Source organism: Python bivittatus, unplaced genomic scaffold (genome assembly GCF_059951505.1).
Source record: "Python bivittatus isolate LINGU-HERP-01145 unplaced genomic scaffold, Pbiv_v1 ctg000600_np1212, whole genome shotgun sequence".
In the NCBI taxonomy this organism is placed as follows: Eukaryota; Metazoa; Chordata; class Lepidosauria; order Squamata; family Pythonidae; genus Python; species Python bivittatus.
In genome coordinates this window covers 81,571-101,844 of record NW_028277082.1, presented here as the reverse complement: position 1 = coordinate 101,844, position 20,274 = coordinate 81,571, and the positions used below count along the sequence as shown (strand labels likewise).

The 20,274-nt window shown below is 51.3% G+C and overlaps 1 protein-coding gene across 4 annotated transcripts in view; it reads left to right on the top strand.

Moving 5' to 3' along the window:
* SMARCD3 (SWI/SNF related BAF chromatin remodeling complex subunit D3) overlaps positions 1 to 20,156 on the top strand; it is a 39,351-nt gene extending 19,195 nt beyond the window's left edge. For all 4 annotated transcript variants that reach the window (XM_088147697.1, XM_088147699.1, XM_007439031.3 and 1 more), the window contains exons 3-13: positions 639 to 681; positions 1,685 to 1,807; positions 2,242 to 2,364; positions 2,627 to 2,722; positions 5,258 to 5,359; positions 7,877 to 8,038; positions 9,590 to 9,687; positions 11,163 to 11,298; positions 12,569 to 12,691; positions 17,775 to 17,876; positions 17,964 to 20,156. In XM_088147697.1, coding sequence (XP_088003823.1) covers positions 639 to 681; positions 1,685 to 1,807; positions 2,242 to 2,364; positions 2,627 to 2,722; positions 5,258 to 5,359; positions 7,877 to 8,038; positions 9,590 to 9,687; positions 11,163 to 11,298; positions 12,569 to 12,691; positions 17,775 to 17,876; positions 17,964 to 18,017 — 1,162 coding nt within the window. In that variant the 3' untranslated portion in view covers positions 18,018 to 20,156. The remainder of the gene's footprint in view (positions 1 to 638; positions 682 to 1,684; positions 1,808 to 2,241; positions 2,365 to 2,626; positions 2,723 to 5,257; positions 5,360 to 7,876; positions 8,039 to 9,589; positions 9,688 to 11,162; positions 11,299 to 12,568; positions 12,692 to 17,774; positions 17,877 to 17,963) is intronic.
* The last annotated feature ends 118 nt before the right edge of the window (positions 20,157 to 20,274 follow it).

The window sequence follows — 20,274 nt, the reverse complement described above, 5'->3', positions numbered from 1 at the left end:
GCGGGAGCCCTGCCGCTTCCCGAGCCAGGTCTCTGCTGATTTGCCTGGAGGGAGGGTCTGGCAGAGGAGCGCAGCCTTTGCAAGCCCCAGCTGGAGGTTGGGATGGCTGCCCTCTCCTGCCCGGTATGCGGCTTGGGGTGGCTGTGCACGGAGCCTCGAGGAGGAAGGGGCAGCTTCTAAGCCAACCAAATTGGTGAAAGCTACCCTGGCAGTTGCCCCAGGTGTGGCTTGAGGAGGACTCCTGCACTCTGCGACGAGTCGCTGGCTGTGTGCCAGGCAGGACCTGGAAGCAGCCGGGGGCCTTTTGCCTTGCTGCTTTTCCTGGGCTGCAGCTTCCGTGGGTAGTGAACCTGTGAAAGAGCCAGCGGGACCTACAGGGAGCTTGGCCTTGGCTGCGTCCCTGAGAGTCTGAGCATAAGTGTGCGTGGGTAGGAGAAGGAGATGCTGAGAGAACCCCCTGAGACCCTCCTCGGACCAAGGGCCCCACAGGGCGGCTCCTCTGGCTCCGGGCCGCAGACCTGTGAGGCAGAGCCCTGGAGGCCCCTCCTCTGAGGCCAAGCTTAGCAGCCGGGGGGCTTGTTCCTCTGATTACTAGTCACGATGGGAATCTGTTTTTTATTTTCTTGCACACCGTACAGTGCCAAGAGGAGAAAAATGGCGGATAAAATTCTCCCTCAAAGGGTGAGTGGCTGTTTCCTGTTTTGTTCCCTCTGATCGTAGGTGCGTCCTGAGGAGCTTCAGGTATGAGATGAGGGAGGGGGAGCGGGAGCGGGAGAAGGAACTGTGCTGAGGCTGTGGCTGCCACTTCTCCCTCCTCACCCACCTGGGTGCAGCTGGGATAACGCAGCATCCTCCAAAATCTCCTTTCTGGAAGGGGTGAGGTTGACCCTCCCTGCCCTGTTGGGAGCTCTGGCAGCCCCCAGCCAGATGCACGCCCTCAGAGGCAACTGGGCCTGGACCAGAGCAGCCCGCCCTCCTCCCAGCAGGCAGCTGGGCGGGTGAGAAGAACCAGGCGGAGGAGGAAGATGGGGGTTCCTCTGGACAGGGAGGAGGGCTCCCAACTTTGGGAGCACGGCTGTCCTTCTGGCAGAGGGAGGGACCTGCTGGGGCACAGAATCATTCTGGCTTGCTTCCAAGTCAGTGCACATCAGTCTTCATGCACCAAACCATCCCTGGGCCTCTGGAATGGACACAGTGGCAGGTCTGAGGTCGGGCATGTCCTGGGCTAGTTCTCTGCAGAAAAGCAGTCTCTCCAGCTGCGCTGCCTGGCTGCTAATGGGACCTGGCAGGGGTGGATGGGGTGGGAGGGGTCAGCAAGATAAAAGCTGGACCCCCTCTTTGTGTTGAATTCAGTGCTGCAGACCCACAAACCACCACGCGTCGGTGCACAGCAGTTCCTGCTGGCACGTTACGCCTCTGAGGCTGTTGCCTGCCTTGGCCTCTTCTGTGGGTCTCGCTTCCCCCAGCTCTCCTTCCCCCCGGGGGCCTCAGCAGTGGGCCCTCCCAACCTAGTTCTGCTTTGCCATGCTCAGAAGCAACTTTCTCGGAGGGAGTCGCTTCCTGTCTGGCTTCCCCCCGCCTTGCCGATCCTAAAGGCTGAATTTGGGAGCTTCTCCAAATTGGGGTGGGGGTGGGGTTCCGTCCCCTTGTGTGGCAGCACCGCAATGCTCAGCTTCCTCCCCAGATCCGAGAGCTGGTACCTGAGTCTCAGGCCTACATGGACCTCCTGGCCTTCGAGCGTAAGCTGGACCAGACCATCATGCGAAAGCGAGTGGACATCCAGGAGGCCTTGAAGAGGCCCATGAAGGTGGGAGTGGCTGACCCATGCCACCTGGGGGCTGAGCAGCAGAGGCGGGTCAGCCTTCTGTTTTCCGTCAGGGAAGCGTCTCCCCCCCCCATTTTCAACACTCACTGACCGAGCCCCTCTTTTCTGGAGGGCAAGTGACCCCACTGCTTTTCTAGGGGCTTCTAATTGTCCCTGCCCGATGGGCCACTCAACTGCCAGATTTTGCTGGAAATCCTAAGCGTGGGAGCGTCCCTCCAGCCGACGCCCTCCCGCGGTCACCTTCCAATCGATCTCGCTCAGCTGGCCCTTGAGCCCTCAAGGGCTCTGTCACGGAGGCCGAGGTCTGGGGCACCACAGCCACCTCAGAAGGGCTGGGGAAGCTGTTCCTTTGCTGAGCAAGCAGCACCCGGGAGCAGCTCCTTGCTGGCCCTGACCGAAGTCTCTTGGCCCAACAGCAAAAGCGGAAGCTGCGCCTCTATATATCCAACACCTTCAACCCTGCCAAGTCAGATGCCGACGACTCGGACGGCAGCATTGCCTCGTGGGAGCTGCGTGTAGAGGGCAAGCTGCTTGATGATGTATGCCAGGGCCAGCCAGCGTCTCCCTGCTGGCTGGGGGGGGCTTTGCTGGACAGGCCAGATGCTCCCAAAGGTGGCAGCTGGCAGGGCAGCACGAAGGAGGTGCTCGAGTCCTCTGCGCGTGCTGTGCGACTGATGGTGGGGCGTGGGGGCGGGCCGGAGGTGGCAGGGTCCGCTTGGGGCTCTTGTCCACCCTGGAGAAGAGGGGGCCAAGGCTACGACTCCTCATCTGCTGATGGCGCTCTGTCCCCCGATTCCACAGCTTAGCAAACAGAAGCGGAAGTTTTCCTCCTTCTTTAAGAGTTTGGTCATTGAACTGGACAAGGACCTCTACGGGCCAGACAACCACCTGGTTGAGGTAAGAGCTTGCGCTCCATGCTTGGGCAGAAGCAGGAGCTGCCCTCCTTCCTCCCTCTCCCTGTCCTCGGTGTGCTGTGGTTGGCAGGGAGGGGGATCCATGCGCCCCATGAAACCCACGGTAGCATGATGGTTGGTGAGAGCAGTTCTGCTCTTCGATGATCTTCATTCATCTGGGGAGCTATTATGCCTCCCTGTCCATTCCCTGAGAGACCACGGAGAGCAACTGGCCTGCTCTGCCCACTCTCAGCATCGTGTCGGCCTGCTGTAAGTCCATCACAACGCGTTGTCCCCAAGCATTTTTGTGGAAAAGTGGTCTTCCTGATATCCACCACAGCTTTTCTTTGGCATGGTGCTATGGCACAGAAAAGACCAAGGTAAGGTGGAAGGCAGGGAGATGATTCCTCTTCATGAGGATCCTCTTATGCTACAGCAAAAGCCCACAACTGCATATGCAGCTGAGAAAGCAGCAGCTGGTGGCCAGAGTCACCAGGGACACTGCCACAGAGGCGGCAGGACGGGGTGCTGCCCCAAGCCTCTGAGGTCCCTACCCCAGTGCACAGAGCAGGGGCCCTGTGGATACCTGAGTAGGGAGCGGAGGGCCTCTGGGCTCTCTTGGGGACCCTGCGCCGTCCAGCGTTTTTATTGGCAACTCGGGCGATGGGCTGAGGAGGCGCTTGCCTGGTTTACTGGTAACACAAAGCCGAGTAGGGGGGTTAATGCTTTGGAGGAGAGCGAAGGCTCTGAAAGATCTGACTGCTGTGTGAGCTGTCCAGCCAGTGGAACAGGTTGTGGCACGATGTGATGAGTTCTCTTTGCTAGAGATCTTCAAACGGAGGCTGATAGTCATTGGTCGGAGACGATCTAGTGGATCTTGCACCGGGTGGGGGATTGGACTAAATGCCCTCTAACATACCTCCTGTATTCTGTGACTGTGTAGTCTTCTGAACAGACCACAAATGGGACTTTCTTTCTACGGATTACAGGAAGATGATGAGTGGGGCCCTCACGCACAGTCTGAAGAAGGAGTAAAGGCTGAAATTAGGCAGAATTTGCTAGCTTTAATGGGGAAATAACTTTGACTTAGCACCATAAAGGGGAAACAGGGTATCACAATTAGCTGGGTAGCTAGGCTGTCCTGAGGTAGAATTCTGCGGACCCAGATGCTCCAGTCTTTCTGGACTTCCCTTCTTTTCCTAGGAGTGGGAAGCTCTAATCTGAGGCTGAGGGGCACTGTTAGCCTCATGCCACTATTTTTCAGTTCTGCACCCCTCTCCCTTTTTTTTCCTTTTTTCCAGTCAAGCTGGGCTTGGTAAGTGACCAAGGGCCAGACATGTGTTCTGTGCCTGAGGCTGGCTGGTTGGGACTATCAGAGCTTGCACATTGGAAGGGCAGGGAAAGGCTGTATTTAGAAAGAGACCCTCACAGAAAATTAGGAAAGGCCATAGAATAGACAGTGTTCAACATCTGGTTTGGCTAATGGCTTTTCTTCCAGGCCCAGACAAAGGATTTGATCCTTAGCTCTCGTAGCGATTTGCCTGACGTTGCTAATCTGTGTATCCTTCTACTCTCTCTGCCCTTGGCCATGTCCACCTAGCCTCTTTGGGCAGGAGGGGAACATGCCAGCAGCTGTGATTTTCTTGCTAATGCAAATGGGGAAGCCCAGAGGACGTTCGCCCTACCTTGGGAAGATCTTCCCTGGGTCATTTGTAATGTCATTTTCACTACTGGAGTTCACTGCAGTATGCATTTTGGGGCCTTGTGGCTTTGATCAGACTGCTGAGGCTTGTGCAGATATTGACCTAATTGATCTAATTTGGAGAGAGGTAAACAAATTGGGTGACAACAATTTAAAAAGCAGAGATCTTTGGAGAAATCAGTCCTGGGCTTCCTTCATTGTGGAGGCCTCCTCTGCTGTCTTAGATGTACTGAAGGGACATTATCTCCTTCGCTCTCAATTAGTTTGGTTACAGTTATAGTTCCCTACTAATTTATATGGTATTAAGCTGCACTGAAGACTGTAGGTCAAGCCTCACATAGGAGTACTAAGGCAAAACTCCAGACCTTGTTTGCTTCCAGGCTTGAGGATATGTCAAGATCTGCCCCGAGACTGAGCTGCTGCACAGAGTAACCCTAAAGTGCAGTTGAATAGCCAGTAATGGCAGAGATGGGTAGTGCGTGACCACCCAAAGGTGGTGATCGCCAGCTTCTGTGCCAGACTGCGTGATCAGTGGCCAGGGGTGGTGGGAGTTGCAGTCCGGCGTCCAGAAGGCAGCTAGCGGATTCTTCGTCCCTAGCATGACGGGCTTGTTGGGCCAAGTCACACGCCCCTCTCCATGGGCTTTGCAATCTGTCAGAATCGGCAGGGCCCTCCTGATGAAGCCACCAAGGATACGGATAGGTGCCAGGGCTACATTGCCTCAGGTATTTTGGTTGATAAGCATTTGTGACTTTGGCAGAAGTGGTGGTGCTACTGCTGATCATCCAGGGAAGATGAGGGTCTTCTTCTAAGGGGCGTTCTTGTTATCTCTGGCAGTGGCACCGGACACCCACCACCCAGGAGACGGATGGCTTCCAGGTGAAGAGGCCGGGAGACGTCAGTGTGCGCTGCACTCTGCTGCTCATGCTGGATTACCAGGTTGAGAGTGGGCTTTGTGAGCACGATGGTCTGGGGTTTGGCAGGCATTCAGCCCCCTGAGGCCGAGCTCCGGAGTCACAGGGTTGTGTTGTGAAAATTATCTGAGCTGGGCTTTTGGGATGCCAACATTTTGTTATGGTCCTGGGTAGCCTCAGAGCAGAAAATATGGGGAAGGGAGGTTTGTCGTCACCCCAGACTCCAGTCCAGCAACACGCCGGCCTGTCTTCTCTGCTGTTCCAAAGCCTCAAGCCTTGGCGGGCAGATGTCCCACACTGCTGTGGTGTCACTGCTCTCCCCAAGGGCCAAACCTTTCTAGACCCCGTGGCCTAAGGGCTGCTGAAGGGAACCGACAGGGCCGTGTTCTGGGGCAGCAGCTGTTCTCTGCAGCTGACTCTAAATTCCTGTCTCTACGGAAGGCACCAGGGCCACTGGGTACTCCTGGAGCTGTTCCAGCCATTTCTTGCTTCAGTGGGAGGGCAGCCAATGAATTGAGCTGCCTGGCATCTTGCACGGAATCAACTGATCCCGTTTGGCAAACGTGGGTGGGGTCTGGGAGTGGGGAGTGCAAGACACCCAACCGCGTTGGACCATACTCGTCCTGTCTCCAACCTTCCCTTTTTAGGAAGGTTGTTGAGAGGTGGTCATGCTACAGCTTCAGAGAGCCCTGGAAGAAGCGGATTGTCTGGACCCCTCTCAGTCTGGATTCAGGCCTGGGAATGGGGCTGAGACAGCATTGGTTGCGCCCGTGGATGACCTCTGGCAGGAGCGGGATGGGAGTGGTGTGTCCATCCTGGCTTTCCTTGCTCTCTCAACAGCTTGTGATAGCCTCGATCACGGTGTCCTTCTGGATCGGCTCAGTGGGAGGCACGGTGTGGTGATAGTTTTCCTCCTTTCTCCAGGGCCAGTTCCGGTCAGTGTTTATGGGGGAGACAGATTTAGCCCAAGACCCCTTCTTTGTGGGATCCCTCAGGGCTCCATTCTCTCCCCATCCTGTTTAACCTTTACATGAAGCTGCTGGGTGAGATCATTTGTGGCACATCTCTACCACGGGCTTGTTGGGGTTCTTCCTTGGTGCCTGGAAGTTGTGGGGATCTAGATGGAGAAGAAAAGGCTTCAACCCAACCATAGCATGTCTAAGTGGCTTTGGGTTTTAGGGCCTCCTGGATTTGGTCAGTTCTTGACGGGACAGCACTGCCTCAGGCATACAGATAAGATAAAATAAATAAATAAATAAAAAATAGATCTGGTGTGCAGTATAAGGGTCCTCCTGAATTCACGGATCCTATTTGAAGAGCAGGTGGCAGCTGTGGCTAGGAGTGCTTTTGCACAAATTCATCTTGTGCACCAATGTGCCCTTTGGGAGGCACTGCTCACTGTTGCTCATGCCTGGGTCTCCTCCAAGTGGACTACTCCTGTGCAATGTGTTACACATGGGGCTGCTCTCGAAGCTCCTTTGGAAGCTACAAGTAGTCCAGAATGCAGTGGTGTGGGTACTGATGGGGGATGCCCATATTACACCACTGCTCCGTGAGCTGCACTGGCTCCCAGTGGACTTCTGGGTACAATTCAAGGTTGTCATCTATAAAGCCCGACATGCTGCTGGACCAGTTTTTTTCAGGACTGCCTTTCTCTGGTGGTTTCTGCCCATCCCACTAGATCCAGCGGGCTGGGTGTGCTCGTGGCCCCATCTAATAAATAGTGCCACCTGGCAGGGCCCAGGAAGCATGCTGTCCCTGTTGCAGGCCTGCCCTCTGGAGCACCATCTGTCCCTGAGATGTATGGAGCCCCAGCCCTACTAGCCTTCTGGAGGTCCTTAAAGACGTGCATGTTCCCTCGGGGATGGGATGTGGAAGTTGGGTGAGCCTGCCACTGTGAGTTTGTCCTTTTTGCGATTGGAGCTGGGGTTGTTTTCAGCCACCGTTACTCTTCTTGTGTTTCTTACGTCTGGTTTTAGCTCTAAGCTATATGTGCTGCCCAGAATTACAACTGTGAGATGGGTAGCTACAAGATTGGGCATGATATGATAAACAAGTGAATAAATAAGTGCCACCTGCATAGTGGGGAGGTGCAGGAGCCGTGCCGTGCCGTGCCACGCTGCCCGCCCCACTCCCCCCTGCCGAGGGACCCACGGGCGAGTTTTTCCAGACTGCACTCTGCGGCTGGACTGTTAAACTCGAATGCAGGAGAAAGAGAGCCCGAGAATGCCAAAATTAATTTTCTTCATAGATGACTTCAGTTATTTTTAAAAATACTGACACATGAAGACCTTGAGTAAATCTGGGAAAGCCATAGTGAGGCCACAGAAAACGTGGCAGCAAGTGCAGATGGCAGTGTCCGGGGCTTCCTCTGGGGACAGCAGATCTCTCGGGGAGGCAGGGTGCCTTCTGCCCACTCACGGACCAGACCCTGAGGGTGGCGGTGCTGCTCGAAAGCCTCGGAGGGGCCCAGTTGCCCAAAGCCCTTGGCCCTTATGGCGTCCTCAGCTGTGAGTCCTTTGCGTTGGCTCTCTGTCCGCAGCCTCCTCAGTTCAAACTCGATCCTCGCCTGGCCCGCCTGCTGGGGATCCACACGCAGACGCGCTCTGCCATCATCCAGGCCCTCTGGCAGTACATCAAGACCAACAAACTGCAGGATTCCCATGACAAGGAATACATAAACTGTGACAAATACTTCCAGCAGGTGAGCAGCGGTTGCAGCAGAAATGGGAGCGGGGGGGCTGATTTGGACATGTCCCGACTCTGGGATCGAGCTGCACCCCTGAGCGGGACCCGGTCACTGGTAGCAGTGGACAGAGAGAGAGCCAAGCTCCTTGCTGGCTAGTATTGGGAGCACGTGGCCTTGTATCCGGGTGGGGGTCTCCGTAGGTTCATGGGGAGGACAGGGCCTTCCCCTGTCCCTTGAGCTCCCGGGGTGCCACTTCTTCCTCAAGGAAGCCTGGGAAGGGGGCCTTCCCTTTCTCTTCTGGAGCTTCCCCGCTTATCCCAGCAGGAGGCGCTGCTTCCTTTTCCCCACGTTACACCTGGATTGCAGGCTGTGGGAGGTTCTGCCTTCTCCTGGCGGTGGCAAAGATACACTCCAGCAGATCCTTGGTCACTAGAGGTGGTACTGAAAGGAAGGGGTAGCTCTGCCTCTGTCAAGCCCAAGGTGGCCGATGAAACCAAGGAAGCATGGCCTCTTTAATGATAATCTGGGGTAAAAGCGGAGCCTTGAAAACTGTAAGAATAAGCCCAGCCTCGGTTCGACTGAGCCCATTAATGTGGAGTCTTTTTGGGGCTCGCTCTACCCACTTGTTTGGAACTGAGTGCCCCTTTAGGAGACGAGCGTTCCAGTGGTTTTTCTGGGGGCTCCATTTGTGAGCAAGGAAAGGAGTACTGTTAACAGCCATACCTGGGCAGAGCTGCCTCCCTTTATCAAATTTTATGACTCTGGGCTGCTGGGGTCAGAAAGAGTGAAGTAAGTGGGAATTCTGGGCAGCAGCAGATTCCTCTCCTGTTGGCTCCATCTCCAGGGATCCAGAGCTGTTGTTGGACTGACCCTGAAGGACCTTTCTGGTTCCCAAGGTGGACCCAGGAGTCCTGCCCTGTTCAGCAGGGGAAGAAGCCAAGGGACTTAGGAACAGAGGGGCAGGTGCCTGCTCTCCATTCGGTTCCCTCCCTACCTCTTGCCCATTGCGCATTCTGTGGCTGGTAAAGGAGGCGTGCAATGGCCTGTGCTGCAGCCAAGCCACTGGACTGAGGGGAGGGGAAGAAAGCGTAAGCCCTGTCTGCCAGCCAGAGCCGGTGGAACGAGTGACAGGCCAGGCCAGCTCTTGGTCTGGGGCCAGCCGTCTTTGGACATCCAGGGCCCCCTTGCTCTTTCCATAAGGGCTGGAGCTGGCAGGGCAGGGACTGACCGGCCTCTAAGCATGGACAGATGTCTCCCTTTCAAGGGCAGGGAAAGAATGGCCCCAAAGCCTTCTTGAAAGCGGTGGGGGCGGGGGGGAGGCTAGCATTTTAACCCCGGGGCTGACACACCCACAGTAGGCAGATTTATTTACTCCTTTGTTTATGAATTTCTATGACTGCCCAGCTCAGACAACATGACTTGTGCATAGACATTGTCCACTGTACAGTGACTTATCTGGCTGCATCAAACCTCTGCACCTGGTTGCTGAATGTGGGTGGCACCTCTGGAGAGTTGGAACTGATTGCCCTCCAGGGTGAACTCTGACATTTTCCATTGCTGTTTCAGATCTTTGATTGCTCACGGCTGAAGTTTTCCGAGATCCCACAGAGGCTCACCAACCTGCTGCTGCCGCCAGATCCCATTGTTATCAATCACATCATCAGGTCAGCATCTTTGCTGTGCTAGAATAGCCCCTCCCCAAAAGATTGCCCCAGTTCCTGCCTTCTGGGACTCTTACAGGCCTGAGCTTCGGATGTGGCACTTCTTGCCCTCCGTGGCAGGTGCAGTTTGAAACCTGACGTTGCTGAGAAAGAGGGTGAGACGCTTGAGATGTTCCTGCCAGTGCCATGGGGAAAGAAGTGGCTGGCCGAGCGAGGGCGCTCATGCTCTGCCCCACATTCTCCATCGCTCTTGCGGGGGGAACCTGGAGAACTTATTTCCTTCCCTCTCGGGATCTTTATGTCCAGCGAGCATCATAACCACAGAAGCCAGCAGTACCCAGTAGGACAGTTGTGTAGGTTTATTGAATCAAAGCGTGGGAACAGTTGTCCCTTTAGTATACAGTGTGTCTCAATTCCAGCACAGCTCACTAGAGGTACACATTGCTGAACAGCACGATTTTCCTAACTAAAGTAAGTAGAGAAGTTATCTAAATAAGTGACCAGGGAAAGACTGAAACATGACTGACAGAAAGAAGTATCAAAAGTCACATTACCAAAAATTGTCTTGTAACTCCTTGATTCCAGAAAAGTGTGCAGAAGTTAGTGACGGGAGCAGGCAGAAAGCAGGAAAAAACCCTAACAAGCTATAGAATGGAGAAGCTATTGCAGACTACACGCGTATTCTTACACACTTCACACACATACACACTGAGCTCCTCTGTCTCCTGTTTTATAAACTAAATGGACTGGATTCTGACCATCTAGTTTTCATTAGTCTTGTCATCGAATATTGTGATAATGTAGAGAGGGGTCTAGCTGTTCATGGGGAGTTCTTGATCATGGAAGTTCATGTTCTGACTTTTGATACTTCTTTCTGTCAGTCATGTTTCAGTCTTTTCCTGATCTTTGGCACATTACTGAAATTTTAGTCTACTTTACCCTGTTGTTGCCTTTCCATGCACCTCTGTGTTTGGATGGACTGTCTATACTTCATTAGATTGAGTATTCATCATACAGTTCATTAAGCTCATTATCCATCATGTTTGCTAAGCAAGTCTGCAGAGAAGTTACATTTGGTTCAAATATGGATTCACTCTAGTTCAGCTAGCCCTTGGTCCCTGTATGTCCAAAGTACCCTTCCAACATCACCAAAGAAGGAGCTGGGAGTCAGAATCAGGAATGTGGTCCATGGCTACAGCAGTCTGAAGCCCAGTTTGCTCAGGGGAAGGGCCATAGTTCTGGTGTTTGGGAAACAGTCATCTGCCTTGGGAGCAGATGGGCCAATTTCTGACAACATCTCCCACAAAGGTTGGGGAAGACCCTTCTCTGCCAGAGTGCCTGGAGAGCCCCTGATATGGATACTGCTAAGCCAGCTTTCTTGGAGGAGGGGTTATCCCTCCACCTGGAACATCCCCAGGTTGGGTACTGGGAACTTGGCTGATGCTGTGGGCTCTGAAGCTTTTGGATTTCTCCTTTAGTGTGGACCCCAATGACCAGAAGAAGACTGCCTGCTATGACATAGATGTTGAGGTAGAGGATCCTTTGAAAGGGCAAATGAGCAGCTTTCTACTCTCGACAGCAAACCAGCAGGAGATCACAGCACTGGATAACAAGGTGTCTGGTGGGAAAGCTGGGTGAGGGGGACTGGGTCTCTAAGGCATGGTGAAATGGAAGGGTGTGGATACAGAGCATCACTCAACAGTATAGCAATGTCTTCCTAGGAAGGTGGGAGAAAAACTGAAGCGGGCAAGCATGTGTGGCCGCAATCTGAGGACAAACCCTGTAAGAAAGATCAGGGGGGCTTTTCCTCCGTCTTCTGTTGGTTTGCTTTGCTGTGGGTTGTGATGTCTAGGATAGGTTGTTTCCCATCCCCTTCCCCTTTGCTTGCTACTGGTGAAGTTGTCCCTTGTGTGAGAAAGAGCCGGGATGGAGATGGCTCTTAAGTGGATGTTGATGGCAAATTCCAATTCCATACTTGAATGTACTGTACGCCTGCCCACACATGCATGAACCCTCCCTTTCTTTTTTCATACTGAACTTGGAACATTTGCAACCATAAGATATGGTTGTGGCCTTCTGAAGGCTTTCAGAAGGGCCTCCATATTTTTACAAGGTCTTCTGAGGGCCAGCTGCCAAGCCTATCAGAAGCACAGAACCAGATTGAAGACCTCCTTCATCCAGCAACCTAGACCCTGTATGTTCTGTTTGGATAGCTTTCATCTGAATAGCAAATTCCAGAGAGGGACGGCAACCACAGGAGAAAGGGAAGCTTCACACCTGACTTTTGGGGTCTTCCCAGAGATTCCTGAGTAGTGTGAAAACGATACATTTCATAAATAAAATGCAAGAAGGATCTGCTTGACCTAAAACACCCCAAACTCTTGGGGTTCTCCCGACCTACAACCCTTACTGTCCAAAGATGGGACTGCTGACCCTGGCATCTGCAAAGGCACATCTTCTGTGTCTTCTCTCCAAAGCTTCTCCAGCAATGTGCTATTTCCACAACTCATGCTGGCCACTTTCTGGGCTGCCCAGAAATCTCTCTGCAATGTATAACATACTTATTTTTCTGTTAATGTCACTGGTTGAGCCTGCTCAATGTGTAAGAAGAGGTGAAAAGGGGAAAATTGGTTGCTTTTGTATCCTGTGGTAGACAATCACATCTTGAACCCACTAGAGAGACTGCAAATGTACTGCCAACCTTAGATACTAGTTGGTAAAAGAATTCTCTAAGGAGAATGTGAGTAGAAATGAAGGTGTTGAGCATTGCCTTCAGTCGGCTGCAAAGGACTAGAAGAATTTACTTTGAGGGCCCTTTGTTGTAAATGTAAACCCTAACCCTAACTCTGCTGAGAAATGGACCTCTGTTTCCTTCTTTATTCAGATTCATGAGACAATTGAGTCCATCAACCAGTTGAAGATTCAGCGAGATTTCATGTTGAGCTTTTCCAAAGACCCAAAAGGGTATATCCAGGACCTTCTCCGTTCCCAGAGCAGGGATCTTAAGGTAGGTAGCTCTGTGTGCTTGTGGGTTAGAGTTAGGATGAGGCCATGAGAGTCGCTTGGGTCTCAGGCGTTGTGGTTGGATTTCTGGACTTTGGGGCCAGTCTGTCTCTCCAGCTATCTCTGGCTGCCTTTCCTTTCTTTGCTGTGGCTGGGGTAGGTGCAGCACCAGGAAAGGTGCTTTTGAATGGTCTGCCATTCCACAGCGCAAGTACTGGGCGGGACAAGCATCGGTGCAGCTTTAGATACACTAATATCTGCTGAGCCATATCAAAATATGATTGGTTTGAAATGTGGTCCCTCTACTAGGACAGAAGATATCTGGAAAGTGTCTCTCAGGAAGATTGGCAGGTTAGAATAGTCAAAAATGATTCCAGCTTATATCAGCTGATGGTGAGACATCCACTGTAGGGCAAGAAAGGTGGATGGGGAAGTACATTGTCAGAAGGAACCAGTAGCTAAGCTGATGATTCTACAGGTCCTGTCGTCTGAATGAAGATTAAGCAAAGCAGGGATTTGTGCTGGAAGATTGAGGGTTACAACCACAACATTGGAAAAATGTAATAGGCTCAGAGATTGCAGTTGGAATCCTGCAGGCAGCTGGAGTGGCCTCAGTTAACCACTGGGCAGCTTTTCCCATGTTCAGAGTTTCTGGGCAGAGTGTTTTTTCTGGAATAGCCATACTTAGAATCCCAGAATCCTAGGGTTGGAAGGGACTGTGGAGGTCTTGTAGTCCAACCATCAGTGCAGGGCAGCAATCTTCATACCATCCTGGTCAAATAGCTGTCCAACTGTTGTTGGAAAATCTCCAGTGTTAAAGCATCCACTCCTTAATAGTTTTCACAGTCAGGAAATGCCTCCTTGTTCGAGTTTGGATCTCCCTTTGCAAAGCTTCCACCATTAGTTCTTGACCTACCCTCAGGCACTACAGAGAATAAATCCCCTCCCTCTTCCCTGGGACAGCTCTTCAAGCACTGGAAGACTGCTGTCCTGCCCCCCCCCAACCCTGTAGCCTTCTCTTCTTTATGGTAAACGTTGTTGTTCAGTTGTTAAATCGTGTCCGACTCTTCGTGACCCCATGAACCATATCGCGCCAGGCCTTCCTGTCCTTCACCGCCTCCCTAAGTTTGCTCAGTTTCATGCTCATTGCTTCAGTGATGCTATCTAACCATCTTGTCCTCTGCCGTCCCCTTCTCCTTTGGCCTTCCATCATCGGGGTCTTTTCCAAAGAGTCCTCTCTTCGCATTAGGTGACCAAAGTATCTGAGCTTGAGCTTCATTATCAATCCTTCCAATGAGCAATCAGGGTTGATTTCCTTTAAGATTGACTGGTTTGACCTCCTAGCAGTCCAGGGGACTCTTAAGAGTCTTCTCCAGCACCACAGTTCAAAGGCATCAATTCTTCGGCGCTCAGCCTTCTTTATGGTCCAGCTCTCACAGCCATACATTACTACTGGAAAAACCATAGCTTTGACTATGCGGATCTTTGTCGGCAAGGTGACGTCTCTGCTTTTTAATATGCTATCTAGGTTTGCCATAGCTTTCCCCCCAAGGAGGAAGCGTCTTTTAATTTCATGGCTGCGGTCTCCGTCTGCAGTGATCTTGGAGCCCAAATAAATGAAGTCTGTTACTGCTTCCATTTCTACCCCTTCTATTTGCCAGGAGGTGGTAAACATACCCAGTTCTTTTCACCATTCTTCATAGGATTTAGGCTGCAAGCCTCTCACCTTCTTTGTTGCTCTTTCCAGTTCCTCAGCATCTTCCTTCTTGTATTGTGGTGACCAAAACTGGACACAGCATTCCAGTGTAGAGTGGAACTATTATTTCCTGTGATCTTGACACTATAACTCTGTTGATGCAGCCCAAGATTGTGTTCTCTCTTTCGATTGCTGCAGCACACTCCTAGTTCATGCTTAATCTGTGGTCTACATCCTTCTCACAAATACTGCTGCTGAGTTAGGTACCACCTATCTTTTACATCTGATTTTTAAAAAAAATTTAAATGCAGAAACTTACACTTCTCACCATTTTGTTGGATAGGGACCAATGCTCAAGTGTACCAAGAGCTTTTGAAACTTTAGCCTGCCTTCTGAGGTGTCAGCAGTCTCCCCTCCCAACTTTGTTTCATCTGCAAATGGAAGAGCACCTTTTTTAATCTAAGTAACTGATGAAAATGTTAGAGCACCAGGCCCAGGACAGAACACTGAGGTAGCCCACAGCATGCCTTCCTCCATGTGGATGACGCAGACCAATTAAAGACCATGTGTTGGGTTTGGGTTGTTCGAAGAACTGCAAATCCATCTGGTAGTAGGACTGTCCATCCCATATTGTTCTGTTGTATCAAGGAGGAGGCTGTGGTCAACTTTATCAAATGCCTTATTGAAGTTTAGGTACACTATAGTCATAGCATTCCCTTCTAATCTAGTAAAAACAAATGCAATAAAATTGTCTGGCACAACTTATTTTTAACAAACCTGCTGGCTTCTAGCAACCGCCTTGTCTAAGTGCTTGATGATCTTTTCTAGGATTTCCTCGGATACTTCCATCAAGGCAACCAGTCCAGAGCTTCTTGGCTCCACTTCTTCCCTTCCTGAAGAACAGGAATAACTGTAGCTCTTCACTCCTCTTTTATGGGGCAGGCGGGAGGTATCTGACCAGGCTCACCAATGTGCAGTTTTCCCCTTGCGCTTTCCCAGTTCTGCTTCCGTTTTTTTTCTGAAGCTCAGGAGACCCTTCATTTTTAATTCTAAATCCCTGCTGTCCTCTTTTCTTGGGAGAAGTGGGTTAGAGGGAGACTCCCTCACTATCACATCTAATAATTTGGGTACACTTGTTCCAGCTCTGCAATTGGAGGAGGGGGAAAAGGCTCCCAGCAGCATTCACTCTTATGTCTCATTTCCCTCATACACCTTATTTGTTCCTGCCCTCAGATAACACCCCCCACCTTTTTGCTTGACCATTTAAGGCCCTTCAGTGACCTGATGTGATCATCATGTTGAAATATGGGGAATTGTGGAGTGCAGCATTCTGCCAGGTTGGGTTGCCAATATTCTCCTGGCTGCCGGGGGAGACCAACAACAGAAGCCATGAAGTGTGTGGATTGAGGAAACAGCTGATCTCTTTTCTGCTTCTGATACATGAGTGAAGATAGAAGGAGATCTGGGGCAGGAGAGGCAAAATGGCAGACCCTGAAAGCGTGCTAAAGCTACATAAATCTTCATGTTTAACAATACTTTCTTACCCAATATTGAATGTATCATTGTACTTATTTTAGAAAAATATGTCCTGTAGCCAAATTCTTTGCAAATGAGTGAACCAAGGAGAAAAAAAGCCCAAAGTGGCCAAACTGGTTCTGGTTCTGCGGTTCAGGGTAACACAGAACAAGTCCATCTCCTCTTTTCAGCGGCAGCCTGTCAGAGCTTGGAAGACTGCTATCCTGCCTGCCCTTAGTTATACCTTCTGTAGGTGAAACACAGAAGTATAGACTGCTAGGGTTGGGTTGGAAGGCACCTTGGAGGTCTTCTAGTCCAACCGCTGCCCCATGCAGGAAACATCAGACCACCCCAGACAAAGGGCTGCCTCGTCTTTTCTCGAAGGCTTCCAGTGAGAATCCCCCATGATTCCAGGAAGGAGGCTGTTCCATTGCTCAATAGCTGTCCCAGTCAGGAAATTCCTCCTTAGTTCAAATGTGGCTCTCTCACTGTAAGGCTTTCAAGCCCTTGGGTGCTGTGGAGAGTGAACCCATGCCCTCTTCCCTGGGACATCCCTTCATGTATTGGAAGATTCCCTGGCCCTTTACCTGTTCCTGGAGGAGCTGTTTTTCAAACCCCTCACCATCTTGGTAACTGTCCTCTGAACTTCCTCCAATTTATCACTGCCCCTTTTGGTGCCCAGAATTGGAAACAGGACTCCAAGAGGGGTCTGGCCAGGGCAGAATAAAGGGGAACATTTATTTCCAATGAACTGGACTCGGTGCTCCTGTTAATGCTTCCCAAGGTAGGAAGAAGACAGATGCCAAAGAGGAGTTAAGACATGCTGCCTTCTTGCTGTCCCCTGTTACCATTTCACTTCTTTATCCTCACAGCAGACCTATAGATCTTTAAATTTTCCTGTGGTTTTTGACTTATCTCCCAAGGCCATTTTTGTCCTTCTGGGCAGTTCTTGCAAGCCTGAGCTCATTCTGTGCTTTGGTGTTTCTGAGCAACCCTACCATTTCTGGAGACAGCCTTAGGTCCTCCTTTGATAATGGGCCCCTTCTTCCATTTCCTAGACATTTTTCCAGTCTCGCCTTCAGTACATTGTTTACATCCTTCCTAGATGCTTCTCTCCTTCAGGATGATCTGAAGCCATGGATTTGACCTACCTTTCCTCCCAAATCTAATATAGAGATTAACTCCTCTTAGTTCCTTGTCATGTCCTCAAGGGTTAGGGTCACTTCTTCAGTTTCTCTGTGGTGATGAGGTCTAAGATAGCAGATTCCCTTGCTCCTTCTTTTACCTTCTGACAAATGAAGTTTGTTGGCAAGTGAAGACAGAACTTTGTTGGACCTCTGACTCTTGAAATATTTCATATCTCAAATGCCTTCTGTATATCTTCTTGTTGTTGTTTAGTCGTTAAGTCGTGTCCGACTCTTCGTGACCCCATGAACCATATTGCGCCAGACCTGTATATCTTGGCAGGCTGCATTTCCCCCCTAAGGTTGCAGAGTTTCTGTACCATTTGAGGTGCTTAGAAATCATATCTCTTTTCTTAATGTGCCTCACAAAATAAGTTAAAGCCTTGTGATGAATAGGCATTGTCTACTTAATATAGTAGTTAACTGGTGTTCAAAATGCCCCATATCCCCCTCTTTTTTGGAAAAAGTGGTGTCATGCCAAGAATGCTCAAGTAATCCACTGTCTGTTCAGGAAAATTATTCAGGAACTTTGGGCCGATTCAAACAATGGCAAGTGCTGAGATGCAAGTCATTGTGAGTCTTTGGTCAAAATTATTTGTTTCTTTTCTCCATTGATATATGAAGGGAGCCTTATGTTTTAGCTTGGGGCACTCTGGCTTGACAGATGCTTATGTGGTTGTCTTGCCCTGCAGGTAATGACAGATGTGGTGGGGAACCCTGAAGAGGAGCGGAGGGCAGAGTTCTACCACGAGCCGTGGTCCCAGGAGGCTGTGAGCAGATACTTCTACTGCAAGGCAAGGCAGTGGGGCTGGCTGGTGAGTCCCATTCTCCTCCCCACAAACTCCTGCAGCCTAACCCACTGCTTTCTTTCACACTTTCAGATCCAGCAGCGCCGGCAAGAGTTGGAACAGTCTCTGGGGGTGCGCAATACATAAACGTTTGCTAGCACCAGGTTCCCCCATCCCCCACCGTTCCATCAAGCATGGACTATTCTGTGTTCCATAATCTGACCCTTTCCACTGAAAATGGACCTGCTTCATGACTAGCCTGGGAGATTCCACCACAGCACCAGCATCACCAGCTTTAGCGTGTGCTTTGCTCCATCCTCCTCCTCCTCCTCCAACACCATCACCATTGCCACCACTACTACAAGCTGCTCAGACCAGCCCAGGAGGAGGTGAAATTTCTGTCTCCATCATTTATCCCTTTCACTAGCTGGTGGAGGCCGAGGCCTGTGTGTGGGCTGCAGAGGGACTGGAGAGGCAAGAGGCCAAGGTCCATAGCAGGAGGTTTCCAAATCTTTCTCAGTGTCTTGATTGATGCTGCTCCGTCCTGCAGATATCCTGCACCTTTGCAGTTTGGTGACCAGACTACTGTGTAAGATATTCCTGGTACCTATTTGCTGCAAATGGTCACAGCAATAATACGTCCAGCTGTAGAAGGAGATCTGGTACATATTCTATTGTAGGCTGCATGAAGCTGGTGAACCTTGAAAAAGGTGGTGCGATGCTAGGAGGATGTTGAGATTGCGATTGCACAGGAAGATTGATGAAGAGCAGCTTCTTCCTTCAGAATTGTTGACAGGTTGCTGGCTGGGAGAGCCCTTCTGCTGTGTGGTAAAGCTGAGCCTGGGGAAGGGGTCTCCTGCAGCAGCTTTGGATCTGGTGGCTGCTGAGGGCATTTCCCTCGTGTGCGGGAGATCCAGGGGTAAGTGAGGCAGAAACGCCAACCAGCCAGATGTACATCTTCATGGCAGGAGCATCGTGCCGATCCTCCCAACTGGCAGATCTAGGAAGAGTGACTTGCTGGAGCCCAACTGTAGAGCATTGCTTGCAAGCAGCAGGTGGGTTCTGGCAAGGCCAACCCATCACAACACCCAAGGCATGAAGGGATGGAAAGCTGCCGTGGCAGGAGGTGTGGACTCTCCTGAACTGGTGGGTCGTAGCCTCCATTCCTTCCCTTCCCAACCTAACTGGTAAAGAATTGCTGCCACCGGGGAAGAGGCATTTGCTGTGCTCCAGAACGCTTGGCTTCAAAAAAGGTTGACACGGAGTTTGGATTTGTGTTGGGCTGGACTGACCTGACTGCTCTCTACAAGGCTGCCCTCTCCCAGGAATGTAGAGGGGAGGGCATCACACATCTACCTGCCCGCCCCATGGGAGAGGGGCACCTCGATGCAAGCCCATCCTCCTCCTGCCTGCCAGAGTCAATGGGCAGATGCTTGGTTCAGATCCTTGGTGAGAAGGTGGTGTGGATAAAAAGCAACTGCTCTGTCCTTGGAGGAGCTGCGCTGCACAGGTCTTGGGGGCACCAGGTTGGGTGTCCTCAAGGGAGCGTTGGGGAAAAGGAGTTTTACGCTGCCAACTGGAGCCCCAGAGAGCAAGGACAGAAAAGAGATCTTAGAGATCCCATGGAAGCAGAAAAGAAGAGGGGTGGCCAGGTGCTGTTTCACCTGAGGCGGGCGAGTCCCAACAGGGTGTGGCTTGGCCTTCTGTGGTTCATCATGGCAGAAGGTGGCCAGAATTAGACCCGTCCTCCTGGCTGGCTGGTAAATGGTTCTGAAGCCCATGGAAGAAGACACAGGGCAGCGCACGCATGCACACTGACTTGTCTGCCGTTGGGATCACCGTGAATTTTCAAACCAATGGGGGGGCGGCATTTGGAAAGCAAGGAAAAGCTGGTCCTCCTCCTCCTCCTCCTCCTCCTCCTCCAACGCATCCTGCAGAGGCTCATGGCATCCCTTGGCGGGTGGTAAGAAAAATGCAAAGGTATTTTCAGGTTGCGTGCAACTGAGTCCCCCCTCAGGCTGGGATTGAAAGGATCAAGCAGATTCTGTGACTGGGGGAAAGTCATTGTCACGACTGCGCTGTTGTTTTACAGTGTTTGTTTTTAAGCACATGATTTCATTGGCAGCAAGATTGCCCTTTGGTCCTCCTGGGGACGCACGGTCACTGGGGTATCCCCTGTTACTTCCTACCGCCGTGGCTGCCGTTTCTTTGTTGTTTGGTGCAGAGTGATTTGTAGAAGAGCATTTCAATAAAAAAGGTCTTCATTGCTTTGTATCTCTTTCAAAATAGGGTTGCTTCATTTCACAATCTGCTGCCTACAGAGATGTACAGCAGCAGAGAAAGTCAGCTGAAAACTAGAACGCATGCCAGTAGGCACATGCGGAGTTCTGCATTAAAGCAAGAA